The sequence below is a fragment of the Amblyraja radiata genome, chromosome 39 (assembly GCF_010909765.2).
Source record: "Amblyraja radiata isolate CabotCenter1 chromosome 39, sAmbRad1.1.pri, whole genome shotgun sequence".
Classification (NCBI taxonomy): domain Eukaryota; kingdom Metazoa; phylum Chordata; class Chondrichthyes; order Rajiformes; family Rajidae; genus Amblyraja; species Amblyraja radiata.
The window spans coordinates 9517966-9537252 of record NC_045994.1 but is presented as its reverse complement, the minus strand read 5'-3'; the positions used below and the strand labels follow the sequence as shown (position 1 = coordinate 9537252).

General features: G+C 45.1%; 1 protein-coding gene across 1 annotated transcript in view; it reads right to left on the bottom strand.

The window, feature by feature from the left end:
* The window catches only part of arhgap25 (Rho GTPase activating protein 25), a 45108-nt gene extending 30386 nt beyond the window's left edge, over positions 1 to 14722 (bottom strand). Inside the window, exon 1 of the mRNA XM_033013882.1 lies at positions 14292 to 14722. Coding sequence (XP_032869773.1) covers positions 14292 to 14469 — 178 coding nt within the window. The 5' untranslated portion in view covers positions 14470 to 14722. The remainder of the gene's footprint in view (positions 1 to 14291) is intronic.
* Between the last annotated feature and the right edge of the window lie 4565 nt (positions 14723 to 19287).

The window sequence follows — 19287 nt, the reverse complement described above, 5'->3', positions numbered from 1 at the left end:
TCAGTTAAGCCGTTCACTAAATCCTACGCAGGGCAGCGTTAAGGGCCTGTCCCACTTACAAGACCTAATTCACGATCTTTTTTACTCGTGGACATTTTTCATCAGGCTAGAAAAACGCCCCGACCTACTTGATGCCACGAGTACCTACGACTAGCATCACGACCTACCTACGACCTCCTACGGTCTCCTACGACCTCGTGATGACCATGCTGCGAGTATGAGTCAAGGGTAAACTCGGCAGAGGTTGTGAATTAGGTCGTGAAAGTGGGACAGGCCCTTAAAACTCCTATGAAGTGCTTCAGCGACGCTTTCTGTAGTCAGTCTCTTCATGAAAGCATGTCCTTCTCAAGCCAAACATTAGCCTCGCCAGCAATGCCGATGTCCAAAAAAGGAATTAATTTACAGCAAAGGCCACTCAGATTTTAGGAAGGAACTACAGATACTGGTTTACAAAAAAAACACACACAAAGTGCTGAGTAACTCAGCGGGTCAGGCAGCTTCTCTGTAGGACAGGAGTAGGCAGCGTTTTACATCGGGAACTTCTTCTGACTGATTGTAGTTGTGGGGAGAAACCGGGTAAGGAGGTGGTGGGCAGGGCAAAGTCTAGCAAGTGATAGGTGGATACAGGTGAAGGGTGGTAGATAATAATAATAATAATAATAATAATAAATACTTTATTGATCCCCTCAGGGAAATTCAGATGTCCAGAAGCTCCCAACCAACAAACCCACAGATTCAAAACGAACGCAGACAGAAAATACATAGAATACAATGTGGACACTACCTGAGAGCAATAAATACTTAAAAAGACCAATAATTAACAGTTAAAAATTAATAATTGCAAAATGCATCCCCCTACAGCCTAGCGGTCCGAATTATAAAATCTAATGGCTGCAGGGGTGAAGGATCTCCTGAACCGCTCCGTTCTACAGGGCAGGGAGAGGAGCGGGTTGTTGTTCCGAGTGCTCTTTTGACTCTCCAGAATTATATGGAGGGGATGCCCGGGGTTTTTCAGGATGACCTGCACCTTGTGCCTCATACGCCTCTCAAGCACCTCCATCCCAGAGTCTACTCTCCCCTCCAGCACTGAGCTAGCTCGTTTAACCAGTTTGACCAGCTTCCTATTGTTTTTTGCACTAATGCTGTTGCCCCAGCAGACAACAGCGTAGAAAATAACACTTGCAACCACTGTGTTGTAAAACATGTGCAGCATATCCTTACACACATTGAAGGATTTGAGCCTTCTGAGGAAAAAGAGTCTGCTCTGGCCTTTTTTTGTAGAGGGAGTCAGAGTTGACAGACCAGGGGTTGTGGTCTCCCTTTTCATCTTCAGCCTTTGTCTTGAATTGTACAGCATCTAAAAGCCCTGTCCCACTGTACGAGTTCATTCAAGAGCTCTCCCAAGTTTAAAAAAAAATCAAACTTGTGGAAGGACGCAGAACGTACGTAGCGGGGACATCGGAGCTCGGGGACGTCTCTTAGCGGCTCGTAACGCTAATGGCAGGCACTCGGGAAACGCGGTAAGCTCGGGAAGACTCGTGAAGATTTTTCAACATGTTGAAAAATGTCCGCGAGAGCCCCGAGTACCTGCGAGCGGCCATTACCGTAAATCTCTGAGTTTGAATCAGGGCAAACTCTGGAGAACTCTTGAATGAACTCGTATAGTGGGACAGGGCTATTAAGCTCCTGTCCCACTTTCCCGAGCTACTCACTAATTCTCCCGAGTTCTCCCATTGATTCAAACTCGAAGAATGTCCGTAGGAGGCCGTAGATATTTTGTAGCGGCTCGTAATGCCAGCCGTAGGTACTTGGGTCATCAGGTAAGTCGGGACGTTTTTTCAGCATGTTGAAAAATGTCCATGAGTTAAAAAAATGGCCCCGAGTACCTAAGGCTGGCATCTCCGATTTTGAATCAAGGGGAAAACTCGGGAGAATTTGTGGGTAACTCGGGAAAGTGGGACAGGCGCGTTAGGTACAAGCTGCATTAGCGTTAGTAACAATGTAATAAATAATAATAATAATAATAAATTTTATTTAATGGGCGCCTTTCATACATCTCAAGGACACCTTACATAGTAATCGGAATAAAAACATATAATCGGAGTAAAACAAGTAATTAAAGACATCACAATGACACAAATTAAAAACAGAATTCAATCCAAAAACAGAAAATCAAAAACACAGTGTGAAGAGGCTGCAGAAAAGACTAACTATATGAAGGGGTTCAATATAATGTAGGGTCTATTGGTGGAAAGGTTGAGAGCCAATAAACAAATTTATGATGGCACAAGAGATTTCAGATGCTAGAACCCGAGTTCTTCCTTTTCAACCCACCGGGCGTTCACATCCAAATCATTGGTTGCCAACATTTCCATCAGTTACAACGCAATCTCACCATCAATTGCATCTTCCCCTCCCCACCCCTTTCTGTTGCCCACTCTCTCCACAACTCCCTGGTTCGCTCATCGCTCCCTGGGCACTTTCCTCCACAGCCTTTAGAGGAAAAACACAAATCACCACACCTCCTCCCTTAAGTTCGCATTGCTGCCTTACAGCACCATTGAATGGGTTTGTACGTTCTCCCTGCGACCGTGTGGGTTTTCCCCGGGTGTTCCAGTTTTCTTCCACACTCCAAAAACGTACAGGTTTGTCGGTTAATTGGCTTTGGTAAATATTGTAAATGGTCCCTACTGTGTAGTATGTGCTAGTGTAACAAGGATCACTAGAAGGCATGGACTGGTTGGGCCAAAGGACCTATTTCTAAACTAAACTACTCCATTAGTCCCAACGCAAAATGTCATCTGTCTATCTCCCTCCGCAGAAATTGCCTGACCCGTTGAGTTCCAGCAGCACTTTTATTTGTGCTCAAGGTTCCAGCAATCTTGTGTTTGCTTCAACCTAACCGCCAGATCTCCACGCACTGACCATGGCTCATCAACCGAAACAAACTCACTCCAAGGAGACACCCAAAACTGCAGTCTCTATCGATGAAGAAACACACAATCCAAGATGGCGGCCAAGCCCGGCGACTCTTTGTGTGTTGGTCACACAAGTAGATCTGCAATCATACATTACCTTCATTCCATTCTTTTGAAATTTCTACTCCAACACTAGCATTTCACATTATTCCCTTTATCGTGTATCTGTACACTGTGGATGGCTCAATTGTAATCATATATTATCTTTCCGTTGACTGGTTAGCATGCAATAAACACTTTTCACTGTATCTCGGTACATGTGAGAATAAACTAAACTAACTAACACCGTTAATATTCATAACGGAAATGAAAAATATGCTCCATATGCTTCCTTTCCAGTCAATGGTGTGTGACTTACAATACGATCGCATTGTTGAGTTATTTCTGTGTCGTAGGAATGTCTGGAAATTCATGGTTGATATTCTGAAGCCCTCATACTTAGAGCAATTGATAGTGAAACTTGAGATGTAAAACTCAGCTGGAACCTGGATGCCGGTTTACACCGAAGATTAACACAAAATGCTGGAGTAACTCAGCGGGTCAGGCAGCATCTCTGGAGAGAAGGAATAGGTGACGCTTCGGGTCAGGACCTTTCTTCAGACTGAGACAGGGCGGGGGGGGGCATCTAAAGATATGAACAGGATCAGAACAAATCAGAGCCGGCACCGAAGGCCAAGGAAAGGTGGAGCCCACAATGGTCAATTGTTGGCTGTGGAAGAGGTGATGACAATGATATAAATGGATGCAATCAGTGGCATCAGGACGACTAGGGTGGGTGAGGGGTGGAGAGAGAGGGAATGTAGGGGCTACCTGAAATGAGAGAAATCAATATTCATATTGCTGCCAATTCATAAGCTGCCCAATTTGCTTGTGGTCTCAAATGAAAAACGAACTGTTGGATGAACTCAGCGGGTCAGGCGTAATCTGTGGAGGCAGAGGGATAGTCGACATTTTGGGTGACAACCCAACATCAGGTCCAGTAACTGATATCTGACACTCTCTCCCTCACCAAACTCCCTGTCATTCCAGCATGGCCTGGACTTTAACTGTGCCAGAATGGTAGATTTCTGTTCTGGTGTATGTTATTCCACTAGCACTCCTCCAACACATTATTAGTGGGGTTTTTGATGTTATGCAGTCTTATAATAAACTTTCCAGCAAACCTGGTAGGTCTGAAGAAGGATCCTGACCTAAAACGTCACCTATTCATGTTCTCCAGAGATACCGGCTAACACGGTTGAGTTACTCCAGCCTTTTGTATCCAAAAGGAGAGCAGGAAACGGGGCCCTGGTGGGTTTAAAGAGGGACATGGGAAACATAACGTGGGCGAGTTGCAAGGAGCACAGGAAATAGCACCTGGTGAGTGTCAGGATTGCACAGGAAACAAGGCATTAGTGAGTTTAAAGGCTGCGCGGGAAATGGAGTCCCAGTGTGCTGATGACTGGGGCTCCATTATGTTAAAGGGAGTGTGGGAATCAACACTTGTAAACCAGATGCCCAGCCAAGGGGATTTCCAAATAGCAAGAGAACATATTATCAGAATGTTACTGTGTGTGGGGTTTGAAAATCTAGGACATAAAAAGTGTGATGTTGTCCGACAAACACAGAAAGGAATATCGAACCAAGGCACGTACATAGTGACAGACCAATAAAACATAAAATAGGTATGTGTAGGAAGGGACTGCAGATGCTGGTTTACTCCGAAGATAGACACAAAATAGTTGGAGTACCTCAGCGGGTCAGGCAGCATCTCTGGAGAAAAGGAATCGGTGATGTTTCGGGTCGAGACAATTCTTCAGACCGAGAGTCAGAGGAGAGGGAAACGAGAAATGTGAAAAGGAACATAGAAAAAGGAACATAGGTGCCTAAAATAGGTCTGGGGACTGGATGGTTCCGCTGCCCCAAGTGTTACTGTTTGTGAGAAAAAATCGTCAAGTCAAGTCAAGTCACTTTTATTTCTATAGCACATTTAAAAAACAACTCTTGTTGACCAAAGTGCTTTTCATTGGTGGATGTACTAATGTTATACAACAGTGCTTCGTAGATTAAGTACATACATAAATACATACATATAGCCCTCCCTCAGAGGACGTCAAGAAAGGCTTGAGAGTAAAGACGAGTTTTAAGTCTCGACTTAAAAGAGTCGATGGAGGGGGCAGTTCTGATGGGAAGAGGGATGCTGTTCCGCAGTCTAGGAGCTGCAACCACAAAGGCGCGATCGCAATGAATCAGAAATAATGAAAAGGATAAGCATTCAAAGACTGTGCCTTCGTGAGACCTATTCAATTATTCAGAGGCTCCTCTGCAGCCATTGAGTCTGCAACGTTGCAATGGGCGGCACAGTGGCGCAGCGGGTAAAGCTGCTGCCTCACGGCGCCAGAGACACATGCTCGATACTGACCCCGGCTTCTGCCTGTGTGGAGTTTGCACGTTCTCCCTGTGAATGCGCGGAGTTTTCTCCGGTGGCTCCGCTTTCCTCCCCCATCCCAAAGGTGTGTAGGTTAATTGGCTTCTGTAAATCTCCCATAGTATAATAATAATAATAATGGATGGGATTTATATAGCGCCTTTCTAATACTCAAGGCGCTTTACATCGCATTATTCATTCACTCCTCAGTCACACTCGGTGGTGGTAAGCTACTTCTGTAGCCACAGCTGCCCTGGGGCAGACTGACGGAAGCGTGGCTGCCAATCTGCGCCTACGGCCCCTCCGACCACCACCAATCACTCACACACATTCACACACAGGCAAAGGTGGGTGAAGTGTCTTGCCCAAGGACACAATGACAGTATGCACTCCAAGCGGGATTCGAACCGGCTACCTTCCGGTTGCCAGCCGAACACTTAGCCCATTGTGCCATCTGTCGTCCCATGTAAGGAGGGGTTAAGAAAGTGGGATAACATAGAACTAGTGTGAACAGGCGATCGATTGTCAGCGAGGGACCCCTTGTGCTGAAGAAGGGTCTCGACCCAAAACTTCTCCCATTCCTTCTCTCCAGAGATGCTGCCTGTCCCGCTGAGTTACTCCAGCATTTCGTGTCTATCTTGGGTTTAAACCAGCACCTGCAGTTCCTTCCTACGCATTCCTTATCCAGAGCAGCGAAGGAAATAGGCAACGTTTCCGGCCGAAACCCTTTGGGTTTCGGCCCGAAACGTTGCCTATTTCCTTCACTCCGTAGATGCTGCTGCACCCGCTGAGTTTCTCCAGCACTTTTGTCTACCTTATGCAGAGCAGTCTGGTTTCATGCTATATCTCTGAACTAAACTAAACTAAAAAGCTGGAAAACTTCACCAGGTATTTTCAAATGCTTTGAATAAATGCTTTGGATAGGTGACATTTCAGGTCGAGACACTTCTTCAGACTGATTGTGACAGAAGTCATCATCCGCATTATATATCTATTTTATGTTATGGGAAAGGAAAGGCACACAATGATGGGGTAACTCATCGGGTCAGGCAGCATCCCTGGTTAACATGGATCATAGGAAGAAGGTCTCGACCCAGAACGTCACCCATTCCTTCTATCCAGAGATGCTGCCTGAGCTACTCCAGCTTTTTGTGTTATTCTTCGGATTAAAGCAGCATCTGCAGTTCCTTCCTATAGACAATAGACAATAGGTGCAGGAGTAGGCCATTCGGCCCTTCAAGCCAGCACCACCATTCAATGTGATCATGGCTGATCATCCCCAATCAGTACCCCGTTCCTGCCTTTTCCCCATATCCCCTGACTCCGCTATCTTTAAGAGCCCTATCCAGCTCTCTCTTGAAAGCATCCAGAGAACCCGCCTCCACCGCCCTCTGAGGCAGAGAATTCCACACACCCACAACTCTCTGTGAGAAAAAGTGTTTCCTCGTCTCCGTTCTAAATGGCTTATCCCATATTCCTAATCATGGATAGGTGCCTTTTTGGGTCAGACTGATTCTTTTAACCAACAACCGAGGCAGATAATCTGATCATTACGTTGCTATCATTGAAACTGTACTTTGGGGAATTCAGCTGCCATGTTTCCCACTTTATAAAGACGACAAGACGTTCCTCACTGGCTTCAAAACACTGTGGAATTTTGCGAGACTGTGAAATGTATTCTAAAAATGCATTCTATTTTTATTGTCTTTCATGGTTTAAAAAAAAATTGCTCTTGACTTTTCTATCACCACCTCTGATTACATCTTTCCTGCACCTGCAAGACTGGTACAGATCTGTGATGGTATTAGTCAGATTTTTAAAAATGGTATCAGTGGTTCCTGACACTATGGGTGTCCGCATCTTATACCAGAGGCTGACACGAAGAATGCAAGGCATTTGCTTTGCTCTCCCACCAGAATATTCCTCCAGAGAAGCGCGCAGCCAATGTGCCGATAATCCTCCTCTTAGTAAACCCCAGTTACGGCTGTGATCACTCAACCACAGCAGGAAGTTGAGATCAGGAAGTTGCTGTCAACACGCTTGTGCTTCAGATTGTCATATCTAAATATTAATTGTCTTTCATTTAGTTGGATTTCTGGGTGCAGGTAATGCATTCATCTCTCCTGCAGCACCCAGCTACTTCCCCCATGTGTTGGATATTGTCCACAGTTAAAATATACACGTTGGAATCTTTCATTTGCATTCAGAAATAGCTGCACGAGGGCAAAATGTGGGCTTTTTTAAAAATGTCTTTAAATGTGGACTTCCTTCACTACTCGAAATGCACCATGTATTTAGTTTCTTGAAGGTGAGACTTCCTCTTTTAGGGAGCATTTGTTTCTCTTCCCTTTTCACAGGACGGCACAGTGGCGGTGAGATAGGCTTGTCGCCTCACAATGCCAGAGGCCCGATTCTGTCTGCGGGTTCTTGTCTACCCGGAGTTTGTACCTTCTCCCTGTGACCACGTGGGTTTTCTCCGGGTGATCCAGTTTCCTCCCGCATAAGTTCATAAGTTCTAGGAGAAGCATTAGGCCATTCGGCCCATCACTAGATCATGGCTGATCAATCTTTCCCTCTCAACCCCATTCTCTTGCCTTCTCCCCATCACACCCTTACCAATCAAGTATCTGTCAACCTCCACCTTAATAGTACCCAATGACTTGGCCTCCACAGCATTCTGTGACAATGAATTCCACAGATTCGCCACCCTCTGGCTAAAGAAACTCCTCATCTCCGTTATTTAAGAAGGAACAGCAGATGCTGGAAAATCGAAGGTAGACAAAAGTGCAGGAGAAACTCAGCGGGTGCAGCAGCATCTATGGAGCGAAGGAAATAGGCAGCGTTTCGGGCCGAAACCAAGTAGATTTTTAGACATTTAAAAACGTTCTGTTTTGAATTTTACCCACTAAGTATGGACCGCACGGTGGTGCAGCCGTAGATTTGCTGCCTTACAGCACCAGAGACCAAAGTTTAAACCCGAATACGGGCGCTGTCTGCATGGAGTTTGTACGTTCTCCCCGAGGCCTGCATGGATTTTCTCCGGGTGCTCCGTTTTCCTCCCACAATCTAAAGGCATACAGGTTTGTCAGCTAATTGGCTCGGTAACATTGTAAATTGTCCCTAGTGTGCGCAGGATAGTGTTAGTGTGCGGACTCGGTGGGCCAAAGGGCCTGTTCCGCACTGTGCCTCTAAACTAAACTAAAGTTGTATCAACATAAGAAGTAGAATTCAGTTCAGGGCTTTTTGTTCCCCTTTGAATACATGTATACTATTTGTTGATATATATATAAATTAGGAACAGGAAGAGGCCAGTTGGCTTCTCAACCTCTGGAACTTGCTCTGCAAATTAATTGATTGTGTGTTTAGTTTAGTTCCATTTAGAGATACAGTGCAGAAACAGGCCCTCCGGCCCACTGAGTCCCCACCGACCAGCGATCCCCACACCAACACTATCCTATACACATGAGGGACAATTTTTACATGTTTTTAAACATTTGTTTTACATTCATACCAAGCCAATTAACCAACAAGCCTGTACGCTTTGGAGTGTGGGAGGAAACCGAAGATCTTGGAGAAAACCAATGCAGGTCACAGGGAGAACGTACAAACGCCGTACAGCCAAGCACCCATGCTCAGGATCGAACCCAGGTCTCTGGCGCTGTAAGGATGTCAGGACTTTCATATGCAGAAAGACTGGATAGACTCGGCTTGTACTCGCTAGAATTTAGAAGATTGAGGGGGGATCTTATAGAAACGTACAAAATTCTTAAGGGGTTGGACAGGCTAGATGCAGGAAGATTGTTCCCGATGTTGGGGAAGTCCAGAACAAGAGGTCACAGTTTAAGGATAAGGTGGAAATCTTTTAGGACTGAGATGAGAAAAAAGATTTTCACACAGAGAGTGGTGAATCTGTGGAATTCTCTGCCACAGAAGGTAGTTGAGGCCACAGTTCATTGGCTATATTTAAGAGGGAGTTAGATGTGGCTCTTGTGGCTAAAGGGATCAGGGGGTATGGAGAGAAGGCAGGTACAGGATACTGAGTTGGTTGATCAGCCATGATCATATTGAATGGCAGCGCAGGCTCGAAGGGCCGAATGGCCTCTACTCCTGCCCCTATTTTCTATGTTTCTATGTTTCTAAAATGCAGGTCACGGGGAGAACGTACAAACGCCGTACAATCAAGCACCTGTACTCAGGATCGAACCCTGGTCTCTGGCGCTGTAAGGCAGTAGCTCTACTGCCATGCCACTGTGCCGTCCTTTTGTGATCTGATTGTCCGTGTGTACACAGTGTGTTCATTGATTGTCCACAATCAATCACCGGTTGTGATCCTGGTGTGATCTGATTGTCACCGCTCATTTCACACTGTGCCCAGTAATTCCTCATCCCTTTGCTCATCAAGCCTTTATTCGCATCTAATCGCATCAGCCGCTGAATCACATTGGTCAGCTGGGCGGCATGGGAAAATGGACACACTTCTCGTTGTGCTCTGGTGTTTCATTTAACACTGCAGTCTTATCGCCAACCCACATCCTGTCACAGCATTCAGCCAATCAATGTTCGCTTTGTACGCTGAGATCTGAAAACAACATGACTCAGACGAACGGTTCCTAGCGACATTACAAAATCACTATTAGAAAACCATCTGAATTGTAGTGATATGACTCACACACAAGCAGGCTCACTGGCTTCCTAAAATAGACGGTTAAATCCATTCATCCAAGAATCACATTTAATCACTTTAGTTTAAATTAGTGTGGAGATATGGTGCGGAAACAGGCCCTTCGGTGCACCAAGTCTGCGCCAACCAGCGATCCCCGCACACTAACGCTGTCCTACACTCACCAGGGACAATTTACATTTATACCAAGCCAATTAACCTACAAACCTGTACGTCTTCTGAGTGTGGGCGGAAACCGGAGCTCCAGGAGAAAACTCACGCAGGTCACGGGGAGAACGTACAAACTCCGTACAGACAGCACCCGTTGTCAAGATCAACCCAGGTCTGTGGCACTCTAATGCCCCTGTCCCACTTAGGAAACCTGAACGGAAACCTCTGGAGACTTGGCGCCCCACCCAAGGTTTCCGTGCGGTTCCCTGAGGTTTTTGTCGGTCTCCCTACCTGCTTCCACTACCTGCAACCTCCGGCAACCACCTGCAACCTCCAGGAACCGCACGGAAACCTTGGGTGGGGCGCAAAGTCTCCAGAGGTTTCCGTTCAGGTTTCCTAAGTGGGACAGGGGCATTAGGCAGCAATGGTACCACTACCCCACCGTACTTCTGGACAAAACATAGAAGAGTGTAGCCCAGGAACAGGCCCTTCAGCCCACAATGTCTATGCGAAACATGAAGCCAAATTGAACTGGTCCCCTCTACCTGCTCCACTTGATCCGTATCCTTCCATTCAATGCGTATCCATGTGCCTATCTAAAACTCTCTTAAACACCACTATCAAACCTGCCTCCACCACTACCCCAGCAGCATGTTCCAGGCACCCACCACCCTCAATGTAAAATAAACATGTCCCTTTTAAAATTCCCACTCTGTTCTTGGAGCTATGCATAGTCATTTCCACCCTGGATACAAAGGTTCAGACTGTCTCCCCTGTCTCTGCCTTGAAGTTAAATTCTTCAGCTGCTGTGAGAGAGTTGGAACTTATATCTTGTTATTACTCACCAAACATTACATTGCTGACAATAAAGTACTTTCAAATATGTTAAAGTATTATTTCAATCAATGCTCTGCATCACTGTCCAGCAGTGCATACATTTCATCACTATCACCTCTTAAATATTCTTTTTTTTTGTAGAATTGGAATAATCCTCTTCTGACAATGGATGTCATGTTTTAGGGTGTTGGGCCACATCTCGATCACAATCATATTGAGATTATATTGACCAACACATTGTACATATCAGACACAGCAGTATAAGTTAAATAATAGTCAATATACTGTGGTTGACGCATGCATTTCATGCATTTCATTATTGCTGAAGGTGCTTAGCCCATGGTGTTGTTGCAGTTAATGCCACGTGTTGTAACATTCCTGATCACAGGGAGAACATATAAACTTTGTATAGACAGCACCCATAGTCTAGATCGAACCCGGGTCTCTGATGCTGCAAGGCAGCTACCATACCACTGCACCACTCTGCATAATATACTGTGATAGTATATTATTAATATTTATGATGGGTGCTTTGTTATGCAGTGTTACTTACCTGGGAGAGGGCACTTGTACTTGCTAAATCAGAGAAAACATGTATGTGCCCTACGATGAACCATGAAAGAGGAATTGTTCCAGAATTTGCACTGAATTGCTGCCAACAAACCCTTTTGAAATTAAGTTGAGTCTTGACCATGAACTTTGCAGAATGTTATACAATATTATCAAATATAATGAAGGCACACAAAATTTCAAAGCGAGTTGATAGGATTGGCAGTCATAAATGTTTCCCCAATGGAGTAACCAGAGGGCACGATTTTAAAGTAAGGCCTAGGAGGTTCAGACGTGATAAACACAAGATCTCTTTCCATCAGAGGATGGTTGGAGTTTGGATTTCACTGCATGAAGGGGTGTTGGAGGCAGGGACTGGCACATTTACAATTGATCTAGTCACTAATAATCTAGGCACTTGAAGTGCCATGGCATAGAGGGCTACGGACTGAGTCCTGGTAAATAGTATCAATGGTTACTTGATTGTTGGTATGGACAGGGTGGGTTATAGAGTGTTTCTGTTCTATATGACTGCATGACACCAATCTCATAGTATCGTGGATTGATACATCATAGAAGGGAGTCAATAAAGCAAGCAACAATAGACAATACACAATAGGTGCAGGAGTAGGCCATTCAGCCCTTTGAGCCAGCACCGCCATTCAATGTGATCATGGCTGATCATCCCCAATCAGTACCCCGTTCCTGCCTTCTCCCCATATTCCCTGACTTTGCTATCTTTAAGAGCCCTATCTAGCTCTCTCTTGAAAGTATCCAAAGAACCAGCCTCCACCGCCCTCTGAGGCAGAGAATTCCACAGACTCACAACTCTCTGTGAGAAAAAGTGTTTCCTCGTCTCCGTTCTAAATGGCTTACCCCTTATTCTTAAACTATGGCCCCTGGTTCTGTACTCCGCCAACATCGGGATCATGTTTCCTGCCTCTGTCATGTCCAAACCCTTAATAATCTTATATGTTTCAATAAGATCCCCTCTCATCCATCTAAACTCCAGAGTGTACAAGCCCAGCCGCTCCATTCTCTCAGCATATGACAGTCCCGCCATCCCGGGAATACCTGGGTTCTTAATTCCTATGGACCATGTCAAAACATCAACGGTAAGAAAGTGTACAGCAAGCAGGGAAATAAGAGTTTATGAGACAGGGACCAAAGTTCTTGATAATAGAAACATAGAAACATAGAAAATAGGTGCAGGAGTAGGCCATTCGGCCCTTCGAGCCTATATGATCATGATTCAGCATTGTTGCCAATAATGTGTCCTCCTGACCTATTCGACACTTAAAGCAGAGTTTTCCGTAAATTCACTTTGTACTATATGCTCAATATGATCATGGCTGATCATCCAACTCAGTATCCTGCACCTGCCTTCTCTCCATACCCCCTGATCCCTTCAGCCACAAGGGCCACATCTAACTCCCTCTTAAATATAGCCAATGAACTGGCCTCAACGGCTATATTTAAGAGGGAGTTAGATGTGGCCGTTGTGGCTATTTGAGATGTTTTGTTAATGAGCTGATTTGAGATGTTTTGTGAAGACCAAGAAGTGAAAGAGAAACTTCGGAAGGAAATTATAACAACAAGACCCCAGTGAATGAAAGAGCAAAGAAGTTGGAGAGTGAAATGAAGAGGGATTTGAAGACAGATATAAATTGGAAAAGAAATGGATTCTGTATAATACACTGAAATATTTAACTCTCTGATTAAAACTGACAGATCAGCATGTTCCTTCACACCATCAGTATGTATCACCACAGCAGGAGATTCAGTGCAAATGTTACATATACAAAAAGCCCATCGACAGGAATATCCAAATGAGTGAAATACTGCAGCAGCAAAGTCATTTCACATGATGCAGCCGCCATTCTGAGTAACAATAAGTAGGTCACTGATCCAATCCTACTCTCAGCAAATATTGTTGCAACTAGATTTATTTCCCCCAAAGCTCGCACACGGTCTACAGTTCAGATCCTTGTGATGTAAAGGCAAAATTAAATATATTTTAATTGTTACAAGCAATTGTCATACATTGCTCCACGGAATGCTGGGCATCAGAGAAGCATGAAGATTAATAAACCAACACGCAGTAGAATATGTAGGAAGGAACTGCAGATGCTGGTTTACACCGAATTTCGACACAAAATGTTGGAGTAACCCAGCGGGTCAGGCAGCATCTCTGTAGAAAAGGCATCAGAGGGAGAAAGATAACTTCTTCAAAGAAGAAGGGTCTCGACCCGAAACATCACCTATTCCTTTTCTCCAGAGGTGTTGCCTGACCCGCTGAGTTACTCCAGCATTTTGTGTCTATCCCAGTTAAATATAATACCTTGCTGCGTGCCTAACGGTGTGAATCGCACAAACTCTCCAGTTAACCTCTCTATCGGTCTATTACCAACAGATCCCTGGGAATATCTAGACATGTGCCATTTTGTCACTAATTCCCTCCACTTTCATTCCTGGTGTCTGCACTACACTACAATACAACATTTGTTGAATTGTGACACTTCCCCTCTCTCCCCCCAATCTCACTATCTCATCTAAGTCACGAAACCAGATAAACGCATAAACTGCAACATGAGAGTGATCCCACTAGAGTCTCAATCGTGGACCAAACTGGTTAGAGAGGAGGAAATGTTTAATGGGTTAACAGACCAGGCTTATTCCCCCGCCATACCTATTCGTGCAGAATCTGTTTTAAGGTTGAAATCCCAGACGTTCCGCGGCAGCTTCAGTGACATGATCTCCCTCTTCGGAAAGCGCGGAGGAGATAGCTTGTCTTCAAAGTGCACGCTCTTCTCTTCGGTTAGGGCAAGTCCCTGTCTCAGCCTGTGCAGTTGTCTGCCAGCCCACATCCTTGTTCCTGTACAACTCTGCCGTGACCAGACGCAAGCCCAGTGCGCACAAGCAAGCAAGGACGGTGCACCCTGTGTTTCAGTTCATATATTGTTAAAGAAACCTTGTTGGAGGTTGGGCACAATCTAGCTTCTCCCACTCTGACAGCTCTTGTTTTCAGTTTGATGAGGACAGGTGCGCCAGTTGCATTGCTTGCTGAGGTTGCAAAGCAAATACAGTTTTGAAAGTCCTTGATAAGGAAGTGGGCGTTTGTTTCACATTCTCAGCTATCCAAGCGTTAAGCAAAGTGCAAGGCTTTTGCGAACTGTTACTTAACAGATCTGGGCCTCTTTGCTCTCCCTTTCCGTTCATTTAGAAACATAGAAAATAGGTGCAGGAGTAGGCCACTCGGCCCTTCGAGCCTGCACCGCCATTCAATATGATCATGGCTGATCATCCAACTCAGTATCCTGTACCTGCCTTCTCTCCATACCCCCTGATCCCTTTAGCCACAAGGGCCACATCTAACTCCCTCTTAAATATAGCCAATGAACTGGCCTCAACTACCTTCTGTGGCAGAGAATTCCAGAGATTCACCACTCTCTGTGTGAAAAATGTTTTTCTCATCTCGGCCCTAAAAGATTTCCCCCTTATCCTTAAACTGTGACCCCTTGTTCTGGACTTCCCCAACATCAGGAACAATCTTCCTGCATCTAGCCTGTCCAACCCCTTAAGAATTTTGTACGTTTCTATAAGATCCCCCCTCAATCTTCTAAATTCTAGCGAGTACAAGCCAAGTACAAGATTTGTATTAAGATGCTGAAAGGAGTCATGATTAAATCTGAAAATTAACAAATGCAAATTAACCAACGCTAATTTAAGAGAGGGGAGAGAATGGATAAGCATGAAACACAGGTCTGGCACCAATTGTGGTGATGTATTCTTACCGAATAGTGAAAGGCCTGGATAGAGTGGATGTGGAGAGGATGTTTCCACTGGTAGGAGGGGCCAGAATAAAAGGTCATACCTAAAGAAAGAAGGAGGAAGTTCTTTAATCAGAGGGTGGTGAATCTGTGGAATTAATTGCCACAGACGGCTGTGGAGACCAAGTCATTGGGTATTTTTAAGGTGTAGATTGACAGATTGTTGATTTGTAAGGGAGTCAGGGTTTAGGGGGAGAAGGCAGGAGAATGGGGTTGAGAGGGAAAGATAGATCAGCCATGATTGAATGGCGGAGTAGTATTGATGGGCCGAATGGCCTGATTCTGCTCGAATCACTTATAAGCGTGCACATTCAATTCTAGGTATTGGAGTAGACAAGAGGGCCGTATCTTATCTTCTCTTATCAAACAAGATCTGCTGCCAGGGTCTTTACATGCAAGGACATCTGGTCATCGGGACGACAGATGGCACAATGGGCTAAGTGTTCGGCTGGCAACCGGAAGGTAGCCGGTTCGAATCCCGCTTGGAGTGCATACTGTCGTTGTGTCCTTGGGCAAGACACTTCACCCACCTTTGCCTGTGTGTGAATGTGTGAATGTGTGTGAGTGATTGGTGGTGGTCGGAGGGGCCGTAGGCGCAGATTGGCAGCCACGCTTCCGTCAGTCTGCCCCAGGGCAGCTGTGGCTACAGAAGTAGCTTACCACCACCGAGTGTGACTGAGGAGTGAATGAATAATGCGATGTAAAGCGCCTTGAGTATTAGAAAGGCGCTATATAAATCCCATCCATTATTATTATTATCCACCTTATTCATGCAGCTCAACCTTCACCGGCTGTTGGTTAAGCAAAGCTGCACTTCTAAACATCTCTTATTATGTTAAATCTCTCCATGCCCATGCTCCATGCCAATTGCTCAGTTGACTTTCAGGAAGTCTTTATTTTCTTCCAGCTTTTATTGTGCTTTCCTCCAATGTTTTCATTCTTCTACTGGCGGTGTGCCTTGCTCTCAAACCCTCTCTCCCTCTCTCCCTCTCTCCCTCTCTCCCTCTCTCCCTCTCTCCCTCTCTCCCTCTCTCCCTCTCTCCCTCTCTCTCTCTCTCTCTCTCTCTCTCTCTCCCTCTCTCTCTCTCTCTTTTTTTTTCTTTTCAATAACTTTATTCGACACATACGATACAACACATCAAATCATAAACAAAAATTACATATATCAAGTATCATTATAATACAACAGTGCATTCATTGTTTACAATACTCTCAACCTCTCTCTCTCTCTCGCTCTCTCTCTCTCGCTCGCTCTCTCTCTCTCTCTCTCCATCTCTTTATCTCTCTCCCTCTCCTTCACTCGCTCTCTTTCTTTCTCTCTCTCTCTCTTCATCTACACTTCACACTGCCATGGCAAGGCCACCAACATAATCAAGGATCAGTCTCATCAGATCAGATCACTCCCTCTTCTCCCCTCTCCCATCAGGCAAGAGATACAGAAGTTTGAAAATGCATATACTTCCAGATTCAGGGACAATTTCTTCCCGGCTGTTATCAAGGCAACTAAACCATCCTACCAGCAACTAGAGAGCGGTCCTGAACTTCCATCTACCTCATTGGAGACGTTCAAACTATCTTTAATCGGACTTTGAAGGTACACAAAAATGCTGGAGAAACTCAGCGGGTGCAGCAGCATCTATGGAGCGAAGGAAATAGGCAACGTTTCGGGCCGAAACCCTTCTTCAGACCTTTAATTGGACTTTATCATATAGTAAAGGTTATACCTTATCCTGTATGGGTAAACTGTGGATGGCTTTATTGTAATAATGTACCGTCTATTCACTGACTGGATAGCAGGCAAGTAAAAGCTTTTCACTGTACCTCGGTACACATGACAATAATGAACAAAACTCTCTCTTTCCTTCAAGGTTTGCACTAAAGCTGATCTCTCAGTCCTCTTGTACACTGTCAGTTCTTGCCCGACTTTCCTCTGTGAAATGCCTTGGGTTGGTTTCCAGTGTATATATACTGTGTATATACGCAATATATTACCAGCAGGTGTGAGGAGAGAGGAGGTGACCTTTTCCAGTGTCCATTTTCGGACACCCATGAAGTCGATTCTCACAGCACTGCGCCAACCTACTTTCCAAGGGACTAAACCACAAACTTATTCCTGTGAATCTGGCAAACACGAAGACAAAGTACAGGCTCCCTCTGTAATGGGGCCAATCTACACCCAGTCAGTGACCTCACTGCCTGACTCATTCAACTGATGTCTCCGTCTGTGTGAATGAGTAAATACCTAATACCAGGCAGTGAGTAATCACAACATCCAACCCTTCGACAGTGAGGTACAAGAATCCATTGATGGAGGGATTTCTTTAGCCAGAGGATGGTGAATCTGTGGAATTCATTAGCACAGGAGGCTGTGGACGGCAAATCAATGGATTTTTTTAATGGCAGAGATTTACAGATTCTTCATTAGTACGGGTGTCAGGGGTTGTGGGGAGAAGGCAGGAGAATGGGGTTGAGAGGAAAAGCTTGATCAGTCATGTAGAGTAGACTTGATGGGACAAATGGCCTAATTCTGCTCGTATAACATACCAGAATACCACTTTGGATCCAAGCAGGTAATTCATTCATTCCTATTACAAAAAAACAGTTCAGCACTTGTTCATAATTGTGTATCTGCTTTGAGAGTTCTGCTTCTTCCTTATATGGTTAAAACAGAGAATTGTCCCTGTGCCACTTAAAGGTATTGGTTTGACCCTGAGCTCAGGATTTCATGGGTCAACAGTACCTTGGTCAGTTTTCAGGCTGTTCACTGCACTCGTTACCTGACTGAGGTAGATATACATTGCAGGAAGGAATATTATTGATAATGTCAGTTGTTATATCCAAATAAACATTTTTTTTGTCATCATAAAAACGATTCATTACCATTGTTATGAGATGTGGTTTATGTGTGAGTCCAGACCCACAGCAAAGTCATTGACTCTTAGAAACAAGTAACTGCAGATGCTGGTTAACGCAGAAAAGGACGCAAAGTGCTGGAGTAACTCAGCCAGTCAGGCAGCATCTCCAGAGAACATGGATAGGCAACCGTGTTCAAGAAGGAACTGCAGATGCTGGAAGATCGAAGGTACACAAAATTGCTGGAGAAACTCAGCGGGTGCAGCAGCATCTATGGAGCGAAGGAAATAGGCGACGTTTCGGGCCGAAACCCTTCTTCAGACTAGGCAACCTTCTTGATCACCCAAAAGAGCACCTCTCCATGTTCTCCAGAAATGCTGCCTGACTTGCTGAGTAACTCCAGCACTTGTGTCCTTCATCATGGACTTCTAATTAGGTTCCGAAATGGTCTGTAAAATGCTGTCAGGACCACAGTTCCCTCTTTGTACCCGGCCAGTTTCATAATGAAATCGGATGGAAAATTAAACACTTTGTCACCAGAGCAGATACTGATTCCAGCTCCATCTTACATATATTTAGTGGTCAGCGCCATCTAGTGATCAGCGATGCCTGCACAATAACGTTGTTTAAAAAGGAACTGCAGATGCTTGAAAATCGTAAATGCTGGAGAAACTCATCGGGTGAGGTAGCATCTATGGAGCGAAAGAAATAGGCAACGTTTCGGGTCTCGACCCGAAACGTTGCCTATATCCTTCGCTCCATAGATGCTGCCTCACCCGCTGAGTTTCTCCAGCATTTTTGTCTAACAGGACATTAACACTCTCCTACACAAGGGACAATTATTTTACGTTTATACCAAGCCAATGAACCCACAAACCTGTGCGCCTTTGGAGTGTGGAGGAAACCAAAGTTCTCGGAAAAAAGCCCGCACAGGTCACGGGAGAACGCACAAACTCCACACAGACAAGCGCCAGGATCGAACCTGGGTTTCTGGCGCTGTGT